The sequence below is a fragment of the Coturnix japonica genome, chromosome 4, assembly GCF_054131305.1.
Source record: "Coturnix japonica strain WE chromosome 4, WE-NBRP24, whole genome shotgun sequence".
In the NCBI taxonomy this organism is placed as follows: domain Eukaryota; kingdom Metazoa; phylum Chordata; class Aves; order Galliformes; family Phasianidae; genus Coturnix; species Coturnix japonica.
Window position 1 is genome coordinate 30316415 of NC_140666.1, and position 23637 is coordinate 30340051.

General features: G+C 42.1%; 1 protein-coding gene and 1 long non-coding RNA gene across 2 annotated transcripts in view; one reads left to right on the forward strand and one right to left on the reverse strand.

Moving 5' to 3' along the window:
• Window positions 1-15533, reverse strand: part of LOC146761019 (uncharacterized) — a 43142-nt gene extending 27609 nt beyond the window's left edge. Inside the window, exons 1-3 of the long non-coding RNA XR_014945247.1 lie at window positions 13480-15533; window positions 11796-11965; window positions 10214-10535 (exon numbers count right to left, since the gene is read on the reverse strand). This is a non-coding gene — a long non-coding RNA (uncharacterized LOC146761019). The remainder of the gene's footprint in view (window positions 1-10213; window positions 10536-11795; window positions 11966-13479) is intronic.
• LOC146761020 (uncharacterized) lies at window positions 9801-18305 on the forward strand. Its single transcript, XM_085544831.1, has 2 exons — window positions 9801-9892; window positions 16063-18305. Exon 2 carries the CDS (start codon window positions 17372-17374, stop codon window positions 18092-18094), a length of 723 nt encoding a protein of 240 aa, XP_085400957.1. The 5' UTR covers window positions 9801-9892; window positions 16063-17371; the 3' UTR covers window positions 18095-18305.
• Window positions 18306-23637: the final 5332 nt, after the last annotated feature.

Here is a 23637-nt window from a genome sequence, read left to right on the forward strand (position 1 = left end):
TAGGTTCGAAAAACTCTCCTATCCAAGCTTTCAGCTGACCTGGAAGCACTGACTTTTGCTAAGTTTTTTTCATTAATGACCTGTTGGCACACTGACACCCCGGATTCTCCAGTAAAAAGTGCTCAGCTCCCAAAAGCCCCCAACGTGGTATTTATATGAATTCCTCTGAAATGCCACATGCTGCCAATTCTTTGCCACGCCGATAGAAACATGGGGATGCACTTTTAAAACTGTTTGAAAAACAGAGAGTCACTGTCATTCCTTGCTAACAGAAAATAAAATGTTCACAGATGTCACGATCCAGTAAGCATATGCCTCCCTCTAGTATGGTATTGAGAAAGATTAACAAAGATGAATTTCTTCTTTCCAAAGGTTGGTGAAAAGACAAAGGGGGGAAAAAATGAAAAGAAAAAAAAAAAGAATTTACTGGGGAAAAAAAAAAATAAAAAAAAAATGAGGACACAAAGCAACATGGCAGTAAAGAAATCATTACAAATGATACAAAGGTAATTTAGCAGAGCTGTTCCTGGGTAGATAAGAATTGGAAAGATGCAGCTGATGTTTTTGTGCAGTAAAACGCAGTAAAAAAAGAGTTTAGATTACAGCTTAAATTCTAAGAGTAAGAACTACAGCAGCTATTCTATGTTCCAATTAAATGGAAACAACAAATCTTATGGTGAGGTACAGTCAGGCAAAATCTTTGGTTTTGGTCTTCACTCTACCTTTATCAGTTTATAGACCTTATGTACTCAATCTTCTGTTAGATCTTAGCACTCTGATGAATCTAGGCTTTTCTATTTTTTTTTCTCTCATCCAAGCAGATGATCTTGGATGAAGTCTGCAGAAGGCCAGGCAAAAGAACACAACCACCCAAGTACTGGACATTCAGACAGTCAGATAATTCAGACAGATAATTTTCTCCATGGACAGCATCACTTCACAACAGCTTTGTACTTCTGGTTCCAGTTTTTCCAAATCTACACTCCCTTTGTCACCATTTCCCCTTATTTCTTTTCTCTTTTATCTCTAGCCTTCCCCTCCAAACTTTGCCAGTCCTCAGCTGTTAAGCTTCTGGTAGGATAAAATCTTTCTCTTGTTGCAGGCCATGTCTTCGTCTATTTCATGGTACATACACACTTGCACATGGTATCACTACTGTGTAATAACATAATTGTAGACACAGAATAAAGTAAAACTTGTGTACTAATACTCAAGTGGCTGTGGGTACAGCAATTAGCAACTAAATCAGATCCTGTGAATTTTAACAGAAAATTACTAAGAGCCATTAAAAGACATTTCTCCAAGAAAGTCATTCATGATGTTGGCTAAAGCCTTTTTTCTTTTTTTTTTTTTCCTTTTTGAAATGTGTATATATGACACTGGACGTGGGCTGTATCCTCAGTGAATCCTCATGCAGAAAAGGTAACTGTTTTAAAGAAAACATTACAGCCCAAAGAAATTAACTCCGAGGTGGTTGGCATTTCCTTTCTTTGAGGTTTGGCACAGAATGTAGGAAGTTTGCAGCCAAGAATTTTAGAAAAAGAACAGTTTATTTTAACTGTTCACTGGAGGCAGAAATATCATACTTTCAGTACTTGACATAGCCAATTCAAAACTCACAGTGACTAGAAAGATACAGGATAAGGATCCATCATTGTTCACATGAATCTGACCTCCAGTGTCCTGGTGAGGATCTTCCTAACTTCCTGAGGGACATTGCCAACCCACAGAGATGAACTCACAACTGTATCAGTGAATGTATCATCATTGAGGTTACTGTAACTCTGCCACATATTTTTTGCCAATGCTTACAAAGCACATTCAGAACTAACATAGTAGTAGGAGGTACGGATCGTGAAGTAGTGAAGGTTTTCCCAAGAAGTTTTACTGTCTTTCCAATTTCAACTTCCACCTTCTTTTTGATTACCCCTTGTCTAAAGTCAAATTAAGAAAGAAAAATAGCAACATGTATTTAGAGACAGTTAATATATTCTGTTAAATCAGACACTGCTATCATTTGGAGGAGCAGAACGTAGTACAACGTAGGTCTAGGAGGACTTCTCTGTAATAGCTGATGGGTGACGAAGCGCCTTCTAGCTCATCACGTTATATACATACTTCTATTTTTCTGATGGTTGTTACAAGTGACAAATAAAGTGACTTTTGACTGCTGCACTCAGTTCCCCTGAGAATGAGAGTCAAATTCAGAATGCAGTAAAAGAAAGTTGTTTAAATATTCAGCCGAGTTGGGCAGGTTGAAACAGTCTCACTGGGACAGAAAGGACAAACCGAAACCAATCAGGTCTCACAAAGGTATTTGCAGTGTTGGAGGATAATGTTTTTCAAGTGGCAAGAGTGAAAGACAAGTAGAGGAAAGGTAAGCAAAACAGCTTCTGACCCTTTCTTTAGCTCATAAGAAGCATATAGACAGCAATTTTATCTATATTTTCATTACTATTAAATGTTATTGCATAGATTTTTTCCCCCAACTTTCTGCAATAATTACTATTGGATGGTCACGGTTCTCAGATTAAAATTATTAAGACTTAAATGACAGTATCAATAAATTCTTGACATTATTTAGTTTTGCTCATAAACAAAGACTTTGAGTATAGCAACGGCTGGCAGTTCTGACTCCACATTCATAATAACTAAGCTTTGTGTTTGCTAAACGAAAGGTCATTTTGTACAGAGCTTTATTTCTGTATATAACTTAATTATTCAACAATAATTAACAGAAAAAGGGAAAGGAATTGTTCAGGCACTTTGCTTAGTATCCCAAATATTTCTGCAGTGCTGTTGACTGTTAAGTAGGACTGCCTGGAAACACTGAACGCCATTCCCTTTCATAGCATGTCACTTTATTTTCATCCAAATTAGTAGGAATGCATGATTTAAAAGGTCTCTGGGGGCCAAAATGCCAGTTGCTAGTCTGTCAGAAAGCTACTGCTATTGGTAATACAATTACTTAGTCATCCCCCACATAAATAAATAAATTTCCCTACAACTGTTTAGGTGCCATAGGTTTTATTTTTTCCCCTGCCAACACTATTTCTTACCCAACAGTGATTCTCACTGTTCATGATGTTTCTCATCTTAAAACATTCACTGACTGTCATTGTACTAATAAGTTCTTATTTTGACATTCTAAGAATCTTTTACTGTCCCACTGAGACAAACTCCTGTTTTCTTTTAACTCTCCACTCATCCCAGTTAAACTGTATCTTTTACACATGAAACAGAATTGATAGTCTTAGCTAATCCTTACTCTTAATAATTAAATGCTTGCCTTATCCCCTGTACTATCAGATACACTGTTAAATTACATCACACCTCAGTTACTTTTGTTCTCAGTGCTGTCCAGCTCCTTCTGTTCTCCCTCTCCAAGTTTAACTGAGAGTCTGTCAGCATACGGACAACCTAAATTAAACAGTCCATTTAAAAGATATACTTAGAATCATTTATTTTAGTAATTCTTTAGTAATTAATTTAGCAAAATGAATCCATGAGTGATATTTCTAAAACTTTCCAGTTCAACTTTAGTGGGTTAATAACCTTGTTTTCCTCAATAATTTCACACTGTGGATGCAACAGAACACTTTTATCTTCTGCCTCAATTATTTAGCTTCACAAGAATCACAGGAGTCCTAATAGAATACTTCTATCTTTTGCACCCAGTAGGTGCAAGGACATCGTCATCAGATTCCACTTATACTGTTTTAAAAGTTGCACACTATGACCTAATAAGCAATGGAAATTTTCCCAAATGGGGAAAAGCAGCTGAAAGTTAGTCAAATGTCTCAGCAATGAAGATGATGGTGGAAAATGAGGAAGAAGTAGATGGGCACTCAGCTGCCCTAGATACCACTGAGTATGCCCAATGGGACATCAGCATGTATTAATGAGTCCTTGAAATAGAAAATGATTGCCAGTGTACTGCATATGTATGCCTTAACTGTTCAAATGCAAAACCTGAACTCTGAGAGGGCACACTTGCTTGTCAAGTCACCTGGTTCACATCATGAGGAATAAAGGAACGCCACTTCCTAACACCACACTGGGGTCAGAGAGTTTTATTCCAGGACTTTGGATGACATAACACAACTCCCATTTTATCTCATTCCTTTCTTAATCTGCCCACTGTTGTTCCACGTGGCCACATTTCAAATGCTTAATTTAAATCTACACAGATTAGACATTTCCATTTTCTTTTGACTGGTCAATCATGCCTGCAATCAAATTAAAATACTCAGTCAGATGTCACTATTAAAAAAAAAAATAAATATCTGAGTAGGACTGTTAACGTTAACCTGTTTTCCAGCTTCTTCTCGTAATTCAAACAAATTAACTTCCAGCAACTGAAGATCATGCATCCTGCCGACCACAAAGCAAACAATTTCAAATGACAATATTTGACTTGTCTTTCTATATTCTTACATGCTGAACAGATGATCACAAGATATACGTCAAGATCGGTAATTAAAGATCTACAGGATTTTCTACCAAACCTATAGTTTGTTCAGTTCGATATACAGCTTTTCATCTACAAGAGGCTTTAATCAATACATAAAAGACAAGATCATATCAAGCTAGGCAGTTCTTTAAGGGGTATTACTGTTAAAAACCTCTGGACTGGAGAATCCGCCTTTAGATCTAGCTGCCATTTCAGCATTACAGCATCATTCTCATTTCACTTTTTATCAGTGTAACTGACACTAGTACTGTACATTTTGAAAATGTCAGGTGAAGAAACACAGTAATTTCCCAAACATTTAGATGATTTTCTGAGCACTCAAAGGTTTCTTGCCTAACTGCTTTTCTCTCTTGGTTTCTATGCAGCTATGCTGTCTGTGATCTGGGAAAGTAGAGAAGTGCTGAATGCCTCACTGTATCTATAAAATAAAAGCAACTCAAGCCATTATCATTTGTCTTCTAAATTGTTAAATGACTGGAGCAGTCCTAGCATTAAAGAGCAATCTTCAAAATGATATCTGGCTTAGGAACGGATCTGGTGTTAGCAATGGAAAGGGACCATTATGGAACATACAGTTTCCTAGCAATTGCTCTGCAGGCCAGGTTTAAGAGCAACAGTGCAGTCCATTCAATACCAGCTAGTTGATTTCAGAGTTTGGAAACACTCCTGGACATGCTTAACTAACCTGGGTAGCATAGCCTATGCATTTAGCTACTAAAGAAATCTTATCAGTGTAGTTAAAAAAAAAAAAAAAAAAAAAGCAAACCCTTGAAATAAAAAGAAAAAAAAAATCACTTCACAATTACTTACATCTTCCTTTTCTCATCTCAGTGGATCAGAAAGACCGCATGAGAAGGAATTATTTTGTGTCATAACCAGCTCTAGCTAGAAAATACACCTCCAGATGCTTTTCTAACCTACAGATGTGATTCAGTAATATTTTCCACAGAAAGATGACTGTGCATCTTGTAAACAGCATGTTTCTTTTTGTGTTTTTAATTAAGAGGAAGTCTGATTAGCAACTAAATATCTGCCAGAGCCCTGACATGAAAAGGTCTTACTAGTCCTGACAAGATTTCTTCTGAGATCTGCTGCCACTCTATGGACCTGGAGGCTCCACTGCACCCTAGCAGCAGTGCTCAGCCTCTGCCTAAGCTGCATCAGAACAGCACTGGCCTGCAGCTCAGCCACAGCCCTACACATGCACTCCATGGATCCAGACCTCAACTCAGGGACTGGCTTCCCAGCATGACCTCAGACCTGCCTCATCACTATAAACCCTCTGGAGAGTCTCAAAAGTTGCTTGAACATTGTCGCAGTCTTGGCATGGTACTGTGATAAGGATCTGGCCCTGCTAGTTACATCAGGTCCAGCTCTGCACCCATAGGCAGCAGCCAGCCCTGCTGCTCTCCAACAACGTTCATCAGCAACCTAATTTTGGATAAAGAGTAGATGTCACTTTTTTTGCAGTCTTTCACTTCAAGCTTCATGATGTACACACTGGCTCTATTCAACATACACGGTTAAGGGTGGCTAAATCAGACAAATGGATCAGTTGCACTGAAGTGCAAATCATCAGCCTAGAAAAGCACTGCCAGTCAAGTTCCTGATGGATCTACTTAGGGAATAATCTTAATTAATATTTCCACTAATGGACATGGGCCAAAGAGGAGAAATGTACCGAGCTTTGCTAATAAAACTAAGTTGACAAGAATACAAATGAAATCAGGAATATAACGGGGAAAAAACAATAAAGATGATCTGGGAAACTGAAGTACGAATGGAGTAAGAACAAACACTATGCAATGCAAGCACAGTTAACACAGGAACTTCCGACAGGGACTTCCACTTAAAGCAAAAATATCATAAATTCAAAAAGACAAAGTAGGGACCTCAGTGAACTAGTTCAGTGTCTGGTGACTGCTCACCAACTCTGTGAAGTGACTGCAGAAGAAAAATGTGAACTGAGGCTGTGCAGATAAAGTATAACCAATGAATATAAGAATTAACTGTAGTTAATTCCTGTTAGTCCTGTGGTACAAGGAGTTTGTGGGACCTCATTCCACATATTGAGCTGCTCTTGTCCTTCCACAATGAAGAAAATAATGGGAGATACAGAGGGGACCTAACGAACACTGCCTGTTTCATTAAGGGATATTACAATTAGTTTATTTAGCTCAGTAAAATGATTACTGAGACTAAGTAATGTTCCCTCTCACACATCCCCCCTCCCCCCCAAGTAAACATATAAAGGACATAAAAACACCAGAAAAAGAGAAGTATTTTAAACACAAGTTTAGTCCATCCAAGATGTGTATAAATGGAAGGTTTCCAAAGAGTAAATTTTTGGAAATTTACTGCATTACAATCACAGGAGGAAAACTAATCTGCTCCAGAGAGACCATAATCAGATGATGATAGGATCTATGATGTAATTGTCTGCTCTAGGGGGGAAATAAATGCAGTGACTTAAAAGTGCCTGGGTTATTAACTAATGTATCCAACTCACGCTCCTGGCCTCATTCTTTTCCTTCTTCTGCAAAACTAGGATGCAAAAAGCATATAGGAATGCTACATGCTGGAAGTATGTAACTTGTGTCATGTGCACGGATATACTTGCACTGGGTAGGGCACCTATTAGCTGCCATTCAAAGTCTGCAGGTTAGCATCAATAAAGCGATGCAGACTTTCCCTCTGAACTGAGCTGGAGACACACATACGTCAGCCACTGACATAAGTGTTGTGTGAACATTCATGCTGCCAGAATACAAGCCAGGTCTGCATTAGCAAGCAGAGCTGCCAGCAGAAAATCTGCCAGAAAGAAAGAATAAAAAAAAAAAAAAGTTGGTGTTCAGGAGAACCTGACATCCACACTGACAAATACTCCTTGGGGTTTTCCCTTTCTTGCTAACTGTATTCCCACCCTGTTGTTACTGAAGTGCATTAGATGCTTTCCTGGAACTCAATGTCTAGTTAAGCTGTCTAAAAAAACCATTCCAGTTCATGTTCTGGAAAATTGTTCCATGATGAAAATCAAAGGGCAGTAAAAGGAGACAATCAAGAAATTTGCTTTAAAAGTTCATGATGTGACCTAAAACACTATTAATACTTTGATACCCACTGCCATTCTGAAGCTAGTATAAGACTGCTGTCATTAAAGCACTACCAGCCTTTTTGCTGCATATAGCTAGAAATGGACAGCTGTTACCTTTCCACAGAGCTTGGCACATTCCCTGACGTTGCTCTACAACAATAATGATTTCAGCAGATGTCCTCCCACTCCTCTCCTCTTTCCTGTGAGGATAATATTGGGTTAATTCACCCAATGGTGCACTATCCAGTTTAATAAAAACATAGGTGAAACACGTTCTCTATTAACAGGCATCACTGTGCATCATTTGATAACAGCTATGTCAGACTCATTTCCATCATGCCCCATCCTCATTAAAAACAGATTTAAGAAGGGAAGTTTCAAGGCTACGCTGACTTCAACTCTAAGGGCTTTCTGGTCTGTTTTTCTTCCTTTCCTTTAGACCATCAATAAAACATTAGCTGTGAATGGCTGATTTGTTCCAGTTCCAGCAGGTATATCCCAGGCTCACTGCAAGGCTTTTCATTTTGAAACTGTTTTTGACGTAACATTGCTATGTTAGCCATCTGCCTGAGTGACAAGTCCCAGATACAGAGTTTTATTGGGATACTCTGTGTCCATTTACACACCTAATGCTAGACAACCAGGGTCAGTTTAAAATATCTTAAGTCCAAAAATAAACACTGTAATTGCACTGTATGTATGCACATTGAAAAGTTAATACTAGAATATGCAGTGTGAAAGACCCACACAAAGGCAAATGAAAAATATATACCACATTTATTAAGAATGAAGAAGAAAACCACCTCCAATCCAAGCCATTTTGCTTTTCCATCTCGTGATGGATGTCTTCATAAGCTGCAAGGAAGGCACAGGAATTACCTCCTTTGGAGGTGGGGTCTGATAGCTTTCTGTGCTTCATATTACGTGCTGAAAGAGCAAAAGTCCTTTACTGCCATCACCTGGAGTAAATGAAACTAGCAAAAGGAACTTCCTCTAAAAGCAATTCAGGCAAAACTCATTAAGTTGCGTGCTGTTATGCAGATAAAATGACAGTATAGAATAATTAAAGTTGGAAAAGATCGCTAAGGCAATCTACTCCAACTCATCACCACCACGTCCACTATACCATGTTCCTCAGTAGTATATCTACCTGTTTCTTGAACACCTCCAGGAGTGGTGGTGTCTTACGCATTTCCCTGGGCAGCCTGTTCCTGTACCTCACTACTCTTTCTGAGAGTTTTTTTTCCTAATATCCAACTGAACCTTCTCTGCTGCAACCCAAAGCCATTCCCTCTTGTCCTACTGTTGGCACCTGGAGAAGAGGCTGACCCTTGCCTTGCTACAACATCCCTCTAAGGGAGCTGTAAAAGTGATAAGGTCTCCCCTCAGACTCCACTTCTCCAGACTGAATAATCCCATTTCCTTCAAGGGGATCATCTTTTGTGTGCTTTGCTACAGTTCAAGGGAGGCAAAGGCCCCAGTGTTACATTCAATAAAACTCAGCAAAAGGGCAATGTGTGGCTAACCCAAAAGCTCTGCCAGCAGCAATGGCTACGCAGCAGTATTCTGCAGTGCATTTTGATAATGGAACATTAGGTCCTAAAATAAGATAAATTTGCTACAGAAGTGTACCCAATGAACCCATTAATGAAAAATACTTCCCCAGGGAAATTATACGCATCTTTTTTCCTACTGGTTTAGTTAGCACTGATATCTTGGATCACATTTTCTTATGTGATTTTTCTTATCACAATTCCCTAATTATGTCAGTTAAGTATGTGGCTCAAGTATATTGCTGCCCCATTTTGCCAGCAAACAGTCCCTGTCCCATCATGCAACAGTGATGCAGTACGGTCACCATAGCAACATTTCTCAACATTCCACCCCACCTCACACCAAAGGCACCATTACACTCCATCCAGCTTCTGACAGGACAGATCTCGCTGGCTGGGGAAAAAGCCACGGACACAAATTTCTGCCAGGGTGAGAAATTTGTAATTGAAGATGTATTCATCAGAAACATCAAATGTTTCTATTCTAAACAAGTGTTCAGACAAAAGATTTCATGGACTTCTGTTGAGACTGTCCAACAGCAAGACCTGAGACAAAGGTGAAGAAATAGAAGAAATAGAAGCAATCACTTTCAGATGATTTTGTGGGGCGATGATGGAAACTCTACAGTGATTGCGATATTCTTCAAAATAAAAATGCTGGGAGGAAGAGGATCTCTGCAAATTGTTGACACTGTCAGCATGAAAACTTTCATTTGTTATCACTGTGATTCACCATTATGGAAGGAGATTTGCCAAGATCTACTTCACAAGGTAAATTTGTAGCAGACAAAGCAGCATTTTCTTTTAATGGGGTTCATAGTCCCTCTACCCATGAAATACCTCTTGGGACTGGTGGTAGTGGTATTCAGATGGATCTGAGGTGGCTGAAAGTTCATAGGATTTGGGTTTCTAATCCAATTTCTATGTTTTTGAAAATCTTACATTTCTCTGCTACTCCCAAAAGGCATGAATGCAAGCAAGCATGGTTATTACAGGGATGCTTCGAAAGTAGCGCCTCCTATTTTATTATGCTGGCCCACAGTGTCAGAGGTGGATGCTGATAGCATAGCAGCAGAGGCTGAATCTCCTCACCTCATATTCCATTAAGCTTTACTGCCCTGGGACAGGTGGCAGCAGAGGGGCAATCTGACAGAATGGTATCAAACACAGAAGCGTTCATGAAGCCAAATGTGCAACTCAGTTCTTTCATGTGAAAAAAAACCAAACTGGTGCCCACTGACATTCTTCAACACTTGCTGAATGTTTATGGACACCAAAGAGTGGATATGAGCTCAGAGGGGCAGTGGGCGGTGTTTCAGCAGTGGCAACAACAGTTCACCTCCATGGATCCTTATGAGAGCAGCACGCAGGCTCTTGTTCAGTGCTGGCAAAAATGCACAGCTGATGGAGTAAACTGAAAAAAATAGGATAGACTCTCAGCTACAAAACACCATCAAACAGTGTTATTATGCTCTTTTTATCTCTTTTATTTTCCATGGAAATAAATAGGAGACATTACTTTTGCAGAAACCTATGTACTTAACGGAACTATGCCATAACATTTTATTCACTAGAATTCATGTTTAAAATGCCCCGAGTCCTTTGTTTGCCTTTTGATATTCTAACTATTAGTTAGTGTATCTTTGCCTTTTTCAGACTAGAAGTGGTGGTAACTAGCTCTTTTCCTTTGCATTTTGTAATAACTCGACTCACTGGACCTGAGTTTGAAGGGGGACCACACAAGAAGACGCCCTCTGTATATATAATCAGGTCCTGTTGCATCACTAGGCAGAAATCTTACAATGACAAACTAATAGGAACTTTCTTACTTAAATAGGCAACTTAAAACATTATTTGGGTCAAAATCAAAGATGAATCCAGCAGCACTAAATCAATTCCCAAAGATCTCTCATCCACTCATTCAATTCCATGCAATGTTTTAACTTTAAAATGCTGAGATGGTGTGTGGAACAGCTCTATGTTGCCTGCTGTTCATATATATCATTGTTTTAGAACTCTCAAAATAATATAGGAAGAAGCATCTTTAATTATTTCAATGAGGTCTGTTACTGTTAAGGGAAAAAGCCATCCACAGGCTTCATATTCAATTAACTGCCTTTTCTCCATCAGTAAGTAGAACTAAAAAAAGAACTGTTGCTGCATCTCAAAGTCTGAACTATCATAATTTCAGAATTGCTGAAAATTCTAAGAGTAGAAAACTCAAAACACTGGTGTAAAACATTCCTCCTTTAGTGTGCATTAACTTAATGAGGGAAAAAGACGCCCAGTAACTGGTATTAACTGATATATGAATTACCTGCTTTATGAAACTCTACAATGTGTGGCACGAGAGGCATGCGTTCCCTTGCTGGTGCAGAACGAAGACGTTTATTGTAGATGCTTACAACCTTTCATACCCATATAACAACCCCCTGGTCACATGTAGGAGCCAGGCACCTCATTGTGTGTTTAGGTCTGGTGCAAGTAGCTGCTGTGCTTTACTCCTTTGCCAGGTCTTTTGTTCATAATGACTTTCTTTGTCCCACATCTCCCCCTCCCTTCTCTATTAATAAAAAGAAGCACAGTTCAGAAACATTCCTATAAGCAGATAAACTAAAATTAACACACTAAACAATGACTGGTTCCTTAAAGTACACACAATAGTTTCTTTTACCTGATCCCAACCATTCCAATTCTTATGGTTCTCTGGTGATGAAGCTGACTAGCAAAGTGTGTCTTGTCCTGTCTTGTTGGCAAGAAATGTGTTTCTTGTCACTGATGAAACAGATGACAAGAAAAATGGCCGGACCCATCATACTGGTACCCATCTCAGACCTGTTCCTGCTGAAACACAAGCATAACTTCAGCCCCACCTTATCAATAAGCAGGGCCCTTCCATATTGGTTAAAGCTCAGAATTTTTACCATACCCTGTGCTCTTTCCTTAACAGGAGTTAAAGCATTATGACTAAAGCTTCTGTAAACTGGGGGGCCCTCCCTTGTCCAATGATTTAGAAAATTAAGAACATAACATGCTTTAGCTATTCTTCCCTGAGGGGTCATATCTGCCACCCCCCCCCCCCATTATTATTATTAAAATCACTGAAATCACTGAAATCACATATTCAGAACCAGAATTATGAAAGCCAGGCAGGTGCAGGTAAGACATACAGTTGTAAATATACACATTACATTCTTAAATGCCAGAAAATACTCAGCCAGACACATTGGATTATACAACCAAATATGAGAAAGCTTCCTATATTGCCTAGCTACTGTACATGAACACATGTCATTTTACAAAGCACATACGTAGCAAATACTGTTTTTTAACTTAGCATCATGCATTAACCCTGAATATCTGCTTCTAGTCAATCTCTGATCCTTTTTGTAAAGAAGGGAATCTCTGGATTTCCACATGTATTCCACAATGTTTTCTTTTACAAGCATAAGCTTAACCTTAAGTTTGTAAGAGAAAGATTTTTTTCCCTTGTAAGAAAAAGCAACTGCTACAACAGCTAAAAGGATCAGAAAAATACACTGCACCAATGCAAACAGCTGGAATGAGTGAGGGCCCAAACACAAGCATACATCTCAGCAGCAACTTTCTGCAGCTCCTGCTCTCATGGGCTGACTATGAGTGCCATGTGCTCGTGGTAGTGAATGAGGGTCTGCATGCTCTGCTGCAAGTTGCTGAGCTCCAACAGCTTCCACTCCAGTGTCTTTTTTTGTGCACATTCTCCCAACTGTGCCATGGTCTTGCAAACACAAAGAGTGTAAATTTTCCTAACAGAGCTCAATAGATTACTGGTATAGGGGGAGCTGAACCCAAATCCAAAAACTGAAATCACTGGGCAGGCCGAGAACCAAATGCAATCTCTGAATGATGTCGAAGTCCCCCACCTGCTCTACTTCTTTGTGGATTGCTTGCCCAACTTCACACGGATCATGGGGTTAATAGTCCGGTTCCTTTCTTGGGCTCACCAGCCTGGGGTCTAAAGGTCCACTACCTTTATTGTCATGGTCATTCATAGCGGCCCCCACTAAAAGAGGACTGGTGGGCTCCACTGGGATGGGGGATTTCACATGTTCTTTTAACAATTCAAAAACTGATCTCCAGGAACCCAAAAGGTCTTTAACCTCAAGGTCAGAGCATGTATCTACGTCCCACAGCCTCACTTCTGCTTTGTCCCACATTTCTGCATCACAGATCTGTAGTCCCATCTACTCCTTTATTACAAGAGCTTAAATTGAAGCTTTCCACTTTAGCATGGTGCATCTGCAAAATCATGTTCTTTATTTTGCAGACCGCCTCCTGCACCTCTGATATACTTGGTCCCATTGTTCTCCTCTGCTCACCTCCCTTCTGCAGAAGTGATTCTGACTGTGCTGTCTGGTCCTGATTTCTTTGAGCAGCTTTTGGGTCCAGCTTCCTTTCAGCAGACCTGTTCCTTCATTCAGCTAGAAGCAGTTGGAGCAGCTGGGGCGATGAAACCTTGGGCAGCCACATTTCTCTCAACAGGCTTCTACGTCAAGCCTCATGTTTCCCTCAGAGCTCTCAATAGGGCTTCTTTCAGCCCTCTCTCAATAGGGGCTTCTATCAGCCCTCTCTCGATAGGGGCTTCTTCTTTCAGCCCTCTCCATACCAGTCTGCTTTACATGTTCCTGTTCCGGTGTCAACTGTGGCAAGAGCTCCGTTACTGGCGCAGAACAAAGACTTTTACTGTACATGCTTACAACTTTTTATATCCTTGCAACAGCCCCTTGGTCACATGTAGGAGTCAGGCATGTCGTGTTTGTTTACATCTGGTGCAAGCAGCTGCTTAGTTTGTTTACTCCTTTGCTAGGTCTTTTGTTCATAATGACTTTCTTTGTCCCACACATTACCTTTTTTTTTCTAAGGTACTAAAAGATTGTTGAAGATAACTATCTGCTGCCTTGCTTTTGTGCAGCACATTGTTAATGCCACAAAGCAAGTATCAGGGTGGAGACATGTCTTGCAAGGACACCTAGTTTGCCTGGTCTAGAGAAGAGGAGGCTGAGAAGCAACCTCACTGCTTTCAGCAACTTCCTAAGGACAGGAAGCAGATGAAGATGCTGGGCTGTGCTCTCAGAAACCGATGGCACAAAGCTGTGCCAGGGAAGGACATGAGAAACAGTTCCTTTACCATAAGGATAGTTAAACACTGAAAAAAGCTTCCAAGAGAGGTAGTTGAAGTCCCATGCCTGTCAGTTTTCAAGAGGCATGTGGATGATTCCTACTTACTTAGGAATTTACTTAGCCCTGAAGCACTCTGGCAGTTTCACTAGGTGATCCTTGAAGGTTCCTTCCAACTGAACTATTCTATAGTATTTCTATTGCAGAACATACCTTTCCATTTTGCTGCCTTTTACCCCTGTTTTAGATAAAACCTTTTAGTGCTGCCATAAAACAAACTGCAATATTACATTTTAATAAGCCAACCCACACTTTATAAGCAATCGTTTTCCGCATAGAGAGGGTCACCCTCAATTCAGGCACAGCTGCCTGACTACCAAGCAAAAACTTCAGTCTGTAACACTTCCGAGAAATTTTCCTTGGGTAAAGTTAATGGCCCTAAGTCTTGCCTCAGGCCATCAACTCTCTGTCAGTCATTAATCCCCAGAAATTGCCCAGGGCTTGTTATTATTTAAACACCATAAATTAGGTTTTGAACAAACAGAACAACTGAAGGTCAAAATCAGGAAAAATATTCAGTAAAATTCAAAGAAAACTCTGAGAAGTCTGAAACAGTTCAAGGAATGCAGGGATCTGAGATCCCAGGGGACAAGACCAGGAATGTCAGGCAGGACTTTATCTCTGACTCTGCCCACAACACAGCAAGGACATGGAGTTGTTGGAGCAGATCCAGAGGAGGACCATGAAAATGATCAGAGAGCTGGAGCACCTCCCCCGTGAGGACAGGCTAAGAGTTGGGGCTCTCCGGTCTAGGAAAGAGAAGGCTCCAAGGAGATGCTTAGCAGACCTCCAGTACCTGAAGGGAGCTTGCAGGAAAGCTGGGAAAGGACTTCACAGAAAAGCGGGTAGTGACAGAACAAAGACAGTGTCTTTGTATTGGAAGAAGGTGGATTTAGACTTGATATCAGGAAGAAAGTCTTTACTATGAGGTTGGTGAGATGCTAGAACAAGATGCCCAACAAGGTTGTGGATGCATCACCACTCCGAAAGCAATCAAGGCCACGTTGGACAGGGCTGTGAGCAACCTGCTCTAGTGGGAGGTGACCCTGACTATAGAAACAGATTGCAACTAGATGATCTTAAAGGACCATTCCAAACCAAACACTTCTATGATTCTGTGGGCTTGAAGTCAGATGTTTAATGCTCTGAACTATCACCCATGGCCCCAGGTCAAGTCATAGGAAGTGCTCACCAACACTGAAAAAATAATAAATTATAGTTACATTATATATTCAATAATTTTGGCAGAGATGTGCGTTTCAATTTCAGTCTGTCACACACTCCAAAGATTCTGGAAAGACCTCCTTCTACACCTTCCAAGGAAAAACAGTACTTGAGAACTGCCTGTATGAGATTGCTGCTACGTTCCCCTTTCCCCAGCCCAATAAAAACTCCTATAGACTGTAAGAGAGAACAACTGCCACAATTCAGAGACCGTAAATATTAATAAACAGATATAAAAATACAAAACAACTAATGTAATATTTAAAGAAACTGCTAGTGTCATCATTTTATAGACCATTAAATAAACAATGAATCATGCAAGTTGATTAATGACAAATAGCTAAGTAAATAGGGCTCAGTGCTGCCTTAGGAGTAGGAGGAGGAGGAGGAGGAAGAGGAGGAGGAGGAGATGGAAAAGGACGACAGTCCAGGACAATATGTAAGCTACCTGTTTGCACGACTATGTGTGGACGAGGGTTCTTATCCTGCGGTGAATTTAGTATTTTTTAGGGCAAGCCCCGAAGAGCGATCCTATAATTCAATGAGAGCAATGCCAATGGGAAAAGTACTATGGAAAAAGCAACAATCACAAAAGGAGGAAAAAGCAAAGGAGGAGGAGGAGGAGGAGGAGTAAAAGGACGACAGTCCAGGACAAACCATAAGCCCCCTGCTGCTGTGAAATGAGCATTTTTAAGGGCAAGCCATGAGCAGTGATCCTATCGTTCTATGACAGCAAAGCCGACGGAAAAAAGCAGTATGGAAACACAAACGACCACAAAAGGAGGAGGAGGAGGAGAAGGAGAAGGAAAAGGAAGACAGTCCAGGACAAACCGTAAGCCACCTGTTTGCACGAATATGTGTGGACGAGGGTTCTTATCCTGCGGTGCATTTAGTATTTTTTAGGGCAAGCCCGGAAGAGCGATCCTATCATTCAATGAGAGCAATGCCAACGGGAAAAGTACTATGGAAAAAGCAACAATCACAAAAGGAGGAAAAAGAAAAGGAGGAGGAAGAGGAGTAAAACGACGACAGTCCAGGACAAACCGTAAGCCCCCTGTTTGCACGACTATGTGTGGACGAGGGTTCTAATCCTGCTGTTAAATTAGTACTTTAAGGGCAAGCCATGAGGAGAGATCCTATCGTTCTAAGACAGCAAAGCCGACGGAAAAAAGTAGTATGGAAACAGAAACGACCACAAAAGGAGGAGGAGGAAGAGAAGGAGAAGGAAAAGGAAGACAGTACAGGACAAACCGTAAGCCTCCTGATTGCACAAATATGTGTGGACGAGGGTTATTATCCTGCTGTGAAATTAGTGTTTTTTAGGGCAACCCCTGAGCAGTGATCCTATCATTCCATGAGAGCAAAGCCAACAGGAAAAATAGTATGGAAAAAGCAACAATCACAAAAGGAAGAAAAAGAGGAGGAGGAGGAGGAGGAGGAGGAGGAGGAGGAGGAGGAGGAGGAGGAGGAGGAAAAGGACGACAGTCCAGGACAATCCGTAAGCCACCTGTTTGCACAACTATGTGTGGACGAGGGTTCTTACGCTGCTGTGAAATTATATTTTAAAGGGCAAACCCTGAGCAGTGAAACTATCGTTCAACGAGAGCAATGCAAACGGGAAATGCACTATGGAAAAAGCAACAATCACAAAAGGAGGAAAAAGAGGAGGAGGAGGAGGAGGAAAAGGTCGACAGTCCAGGAAAAAACGTAAGACACCTGTTTGCACGAATGTGCGTGCACGAGGGTTCTTACGCTGCTGTGAAATTAGTATTTTTTAGGGCAAGCCCGGAGCAGTGAACCTATCATTCCATGAGAGCAAAGCCAACAGGAAAAATAGTATGGAAAAAGCAACGATCACAAAAGGAGGAAAAAGAGGAGGAAAAGAAGATGGAGGAGGAGGAGGAGGAGGAGGAGGAGGAGGAGGTGGAGGAGGAGAAGGAAAAGGACGACAGTCCAGGACAATCTGTAAGCCACCTGTTTGCACGACTATGTGTGAACGAGGGTTCTTATCCTGCTGCGAAATTAGTATTTTTTAGGGCAAGCCCGGAGCAGGAATCCTCTCGTTCCATGAGAGCAATGACAACGGAAAAAGTACTATGCAAAAAGAAACTAACACAAAAGGAGAAGGAGGAGAAGAAGGAGGAGGAGGAGAAGGAGGTGCAGGAGGAGAAGGTGGAGGAGGTGGAGGAGGAGGAGGAGGAGGAGGAGGAGGAAAAGAGCGACAGTCCAGGAAAAACAGTAAGCCACCTGTTTGCACGAATATGTGTGCACGGGGGTTCTTATCCTGCTGTGAAATTAGTATTTTCTAGGGCAAGCCCTGAGCAGAGCTCTTATCGTTCTATGACAGCAATGCCAATGCTAAAAGGAGTTTGGAAACAGCGACAATCACAAAAGGAGGAGGAGGAGGAGGAGAAGGAAAAGGACGACACTCCAGGACAAACCGTAAGCCACCTGTTTGCACGAATATGTGTGGACGAGGGTTCTTATCCTGCTGTGAAATTAGTGTTTTTTAGGGCAAGCCCTGAGCAGTGATCCTATCATTCCATGAGAGCAAAGCCAACAGAAAAAATAGTATGGAAAAAGCAATGATCACAAAAGGAGGAGGATGAGAAGGAAAAGGACGACAGTCCAGGACAAACCACAAGCCACCTGTTTGCACGACTATGTGTGGCCGAGGGTTCTTATCCTGCGGTGCATTTAGTATTTTTTAGGGCAAGCCCGGAAGAGCGATCCTATCATTCAATGAGAGCAATGCCAACGGGAAAAGTACTATGGAAAAAGGAACAATCACAAAAGGAGGAAAAAGAAAAGGAGGAGGAGGAGGAGTAAAAGGACGACAGTCCAGGACAAACCATAAGCCCCCTGTTTGCACGACTATGTGTGGACTAGGGTTCTTATCCTGCTGTGAAATTAGTATTTTAAAGGGCAAGCCCGGAGCAGGGATCCTATCGTTCCATGAGAGCAATGCCAACAAGAAAACTACTATGGAAAAAGCAACGATCACAGAAGTACAAAAAAGACAAGGAATATGTGTGGACGAGGGTTCTTATCCTGCTGTGAAATTAGTGTTTTTTAGGGCAAGCCCTGAGCAGTGATCCTATCATTCCATGAGAGCAAAGCCAACAGGAAAAATAGTATGGAAAAAGCAATGATCACAAAAGGAGGAGGATGAGAAGGAAAAGGACGACAGTCCAGGACAAACCACAAGCCACCTGTTTGCACGACTATGTGCGGACGAGGGTTCTTATCCTGCTGTGAAATTAGTATTTTAAAGGGCAAGCCCGGAGCAGGGATCCACTCGTTCCATGAGAGCAATGCCAACTGGAAAAGTACTACGCAAAAAGAAACGAACACAAAAAGGGGAGGAGGAGGAGGAGGAGGAGGAGGAGGAGGAGGAGGAGGAGGAGGAGGAGGAGGAGGAGGAGGAGGAGGAGGAGGAAAAGAACGACAGTCCAGGACAAACAGTAAGCCACCTGTTTGCACGAATATGTGTGCACGGGGGTTCTTATCCTGCTGTGAAATTAGTATTTTTTAGGGCAAGCCCTGAGCAGAGATCTTATTGTTCTATGACAGCAATGCCGATGGTAAAAGGAGTTTGGAAAAAGCGACGATCTTAAAAGGAGGAGGAAGAGGAGGAGGAGGAGGAGAAGGAAAAGGACGACAGTCCAGGACAAACCGTAAGCCACCTGTTTGCAAGACTATGTGTGGACGAGGGTTCTTATCCTTCTGTTAAATTAGTATTTTTAAGGGCAAGCCATGAGCAGTGATCCTATCGTTCTATGACAGCAAAGCCGACGGAAAAAAGTAGTATGGAAACAGAAACAACCACAAAAGGAGGAGGAGGACGAGAAGGAGAAGGAAAAGGACGACAGTCCAGGACAAACCGTAAGCCACCTGTTTGCACGACTATGTGTGGCCGAGGGTTCTTATCCTGCGGTGCATTTAGTATTTTTTAGGGCAAGCCCGGAAGAGCGATCCTATCATTCAATGAGAGCAATGCCAACGGGAAAAGTACTATGGAAAAAGCAACAATCACAAAAGGAGGAAAAAGAAAAGGAGGAGGAGGAGGAGTAAAAGGACAACAGTCCAGGACAAACCGTAAGCCCCCTGTTTGCACGACTATGTGTGGACGAGGGTTCTAATCCTGCTGTTAAATTAGTATTTTTAAAGGCAAGCCATGAGGAGTGATCCTATCGTTCTAAGACAGCAAAGCCGACGGAAAAAAGTAGTATGGAAACAGAAACGACCACAAAAGGAGGAGGAGGAGGAGAAGGAGAAGGAAAAGGAAGACAGTACAGGACAAACCGTAAGCCCCCTGATTGCACAAATATGTGTGGACGAGGGTTCTTATCCTGCTGTGAAATTAGTATTTTAAAAGGCAAGCCCGGAGCAGGGATCCTATCGTTCCATGAGAGCAATGCCAACAAGAAAACTACTATGGAAAAAGCAACGATCACAGAAGTACAAAAAAGACGAGGAATATGTGTGGACGAGGGTTCTTATCCTGCTGTGAAATTAGTGTTTTTTAGGGCAAGCCCTGAGCAGTGATCCTATCATTCCATGAGAGCAAAGCCAACAGGAAAAAATAGTATGGAAAAAGCAATGATCACAAAAGGAGGAGGATGAGAAGGAAAAGGACGACAGTCCAGGACAAACCACAAGCCACCTGTTTGCACGACTATGTGTGGCCGAGGGTTCTTATCCTGCGGTGCATTTAGTATTTTTTAGGGCAAGCCCGGAAGAGCGATCCTATCATTCAATGAGAGCAATGCCAACGGGAAAAGTACTATGGAAAAAGGAACAATCACAAAAGGAGGAAAAAGAAAAGGAGGAGGAGGAGGAGTAAAAGGACGACAGTCCAGGACAAACCATAAGCCCCCTGTTTGCACGACTATGTGTGGACTAGGGTTCTTATCCTGCTGTGAAATTAGTATTTTAAAGGGCAAGCCCGGAGCAGGGATCCTATCGTTCCATGAGAGCAATGCCAACAAGAAAACTACTATGGAAAAAGCAACGATCACAGAAGTACAAAAAAGACGAGGAATATGTGTGGACGAGGGTTCTTATCCTGCTGTGAAATTAGTGTTTTTTAGGGCAAGCCCTGAGCAGTGATCCTATCATTCCATGAGAGCAAAGCCAACAGGAAAAATAGTATGGAAAAAGCAATGATCACAAAAGGAGGAGGATGAGAAGGAAAAGGACGACAGTCCAGGACAAACCACAAGCCACCTGTTTGCACGACTATGTGCGGACGAGGGTTCTTATCCTGCTGTGAAATTAGTATTTTAAAGGGCAAGCCCGGAGCAGGGATCCACTCGTTCCATGAGAGCAATGCCAACTGGAAAAGTACTACGCAAAAAGAAACGAACACAAAAAGGGGAGGAGGAGGAGGAGGACGAGGAGGAGGAGGAGGAGGAGGAGGAGGAGGAGGAGGAGGAGGAGGAGGAGGAGGAGGAAAAGAACGACAGTCCAGGACAAACAGTAAGCCACCTGTTTGCACGAATATGTGTGCACGGGGGTTCTTATCCTGCTGTGAAATTAGTATTTTTTAGGGCAAGCCCTGAGCAGAGATCTTATTGTTCTATGACAGCAATGCCGATGGTAAAAGGAGTTTGGAAAAAGCGACGATCTTAAAAGGAGGAGGAAGAGGAGGAGGAGGAGGAGAAGGAAAAGGACGACAGTCCAGGTCAAACCGTAAGCCACCTGTTTGCAAGACTATGTGTGGACGAGGGTTCTTATCCTTCTGTTAAATTAGTATTTTTAAGGGCAAGCCATGAGCAGTGATCCTATCGTTCTATGACAGCAAAGCCGACGGAAAAAAGTAGTATGGAAACAGAAACAACCACAAAAGGAGGAGGAGGACGAGAAGGAGAAGGAAAAGGACGACAGTCCAGGACAAACCGTAAGCCACCTGTTTGCACGACTATGTGTGGCCGAGGGTTCTTATCCTGCGGTGCATTTAGTATTTTTTAGGGCAAGCCCGGAAGAGCGATCCTAACATTCAATGAGAGCAATGCCAACGGGAAAAGTACTATGGAAAAAGCAACAATCACAAAAGGAGGAAAAAGAAAAGGAGGAGGAGGAGGAGTAAAAGGACAACAGTCCAGGACAAACCGTAAGCCCCCTGTTTGCACGACTATGTGTGGACGAGGGTTCTAATCCTGCTGTTAAATTAGTATTTTTAAAGGCAAGCCATGAGGAGTGATCCTATCGTTCTAAGACAGCAAAGCCGACGGAAAAAAGTAGTATGGAAACAGAAACGACCACAAAAGGAGGAGGAGGAGGAGAAGGAGAAGGAAAAGGAAGACAGTACAGGACAAACCGTAAGCCCCCTGATTGCACAAATATGTGTGGACGAGGGTTCTTATCCTGCTGTGAAATTAGTATTTTAAAAGGCAAGCCCGGAGCAGGGATCCTATCGTTCCATGAGAGCAATGCCAACAAGAAAACTACTATGGAAAAAGCAACGATCACAGAAGTACAAAAAAGACGAGGAATATGTGTGGACGAGGGTTTCTATCCTGCTGTGAAATTAGTGTTTTTTAGGGCAAGCCCTGAGCAGTGATCCTATCATTCCATGAGAGCAAAGCCAACAGGAAAAAATAGTATGGAAAAAGCAATGATCACAAAAGGAGGAGGATGAGAAGGAAAAGGACGACAGTCCAGGACAAACCACAAGCCACCTGTTTGCACGACTATGTGTGGCCGAGGGTTCTTATCCTGCGGTGCATTTAGTATTTTTTAGGGCAAGCCCGGAAGAGCGATCCTATCATTCAATGAGAGCAATGCCAACGGGAAAAGTACTATGGAAAAAGGAACAATCACAAAAGGAGGAAAAAGAAAAGGAGGAGGAGGAGGAGTAAAAGGACGACAGTCCAGGACAAACCATAAGCCCCCTGTTTGCACGACTATGTGTGGACTAGGGTTCTTATCCTGCTGTGAAATTAGTATTTTAAAGGGCAAGCCCGGAGCAGGGATCCTATCGTTCCATGAGAGCAATGCCAACAAGAAAACTACTATGGAAAAAGCAACGATCACAGAAGTACAAAAAAGACGAGGAATATGTGTGGACGAGGGTTCTTATCCTGCTGTGAAATTAGTGTTTTTTAGGGCAAGCCCTGAGCAGTGATCCTATCATTCCATGAGAGCAAAGCCAACAGGAAAAATAGTATGGAAAAAGCAATGATCACAAAAGGAGGAGGATGAGAAGGAAAAGGACGACAGTCCAGGACAAACCACAAGCCACCTGTTTGCACGACTATGTGTGGACGAGGGTTCTTATCCTGCTGCGAAATTAGTATTTTTTAGGGCAAGCCCGGAGCAGGGATCCACTCGTACCATGAGAGCAATGCCAACTGGAAAAGTACTATGCAAAAAGAAACGAACACAAAAAGAGGAGGAGGAGGAGGAGGAGGAGGAGGATGAGGAGAAGGAGGAGGAGGAGGAGGAGAAGGAGGAGGAGGAGGAGAAGGAGGAGGAGGAGGAGGAGGAGGAGGAGGAGGAGGAGGAGGAGGAGGAGGAGGAGGAGGAGGAGGAGGAGGAGGAGGAGGAGGAGGAGGAGGAGAAGGAAAAGGACGACAGTCCAGGACAAACCGTAAGCCACTTGTTTGCACGACTATGTGTGGCCGAGGGTTCTTATCCTGCGGTGCATTTAGTATTTTTTAGGGCAAGCCCGGAAGAGCGATCCTATCATTCAATGAGAGCAATGCCAACGGGAAAAGTACTATGGAAAACGGAACAATCAGAAGAGGAGGAATAAGAAAGGGAGGAGGATGAGAAGGAAAAGGACGACAGTCCAGGACAAACCATAAGCCCCCTGTTTGCACGACTATGTGTGGACTAGGGTTCTTATCCTGCTGTGAAATTAGTATTTTAAAGGGCAAGCCCGGAGCAGGGATCCTATCGTTCCATGAGAGCAATGCCAACAAGAAAACTACTATGGAAAAAGCAACGATCACAGAAGTACAAAAAAGACGAGGAATATGTGTGGACGAGGGTTCTTATCCTGCTGTGAAATTAGTGTTTTTTAGGGCAAGCCCTGAGCAGTGATCCTATCATTCCATGAGAGCAAAGCC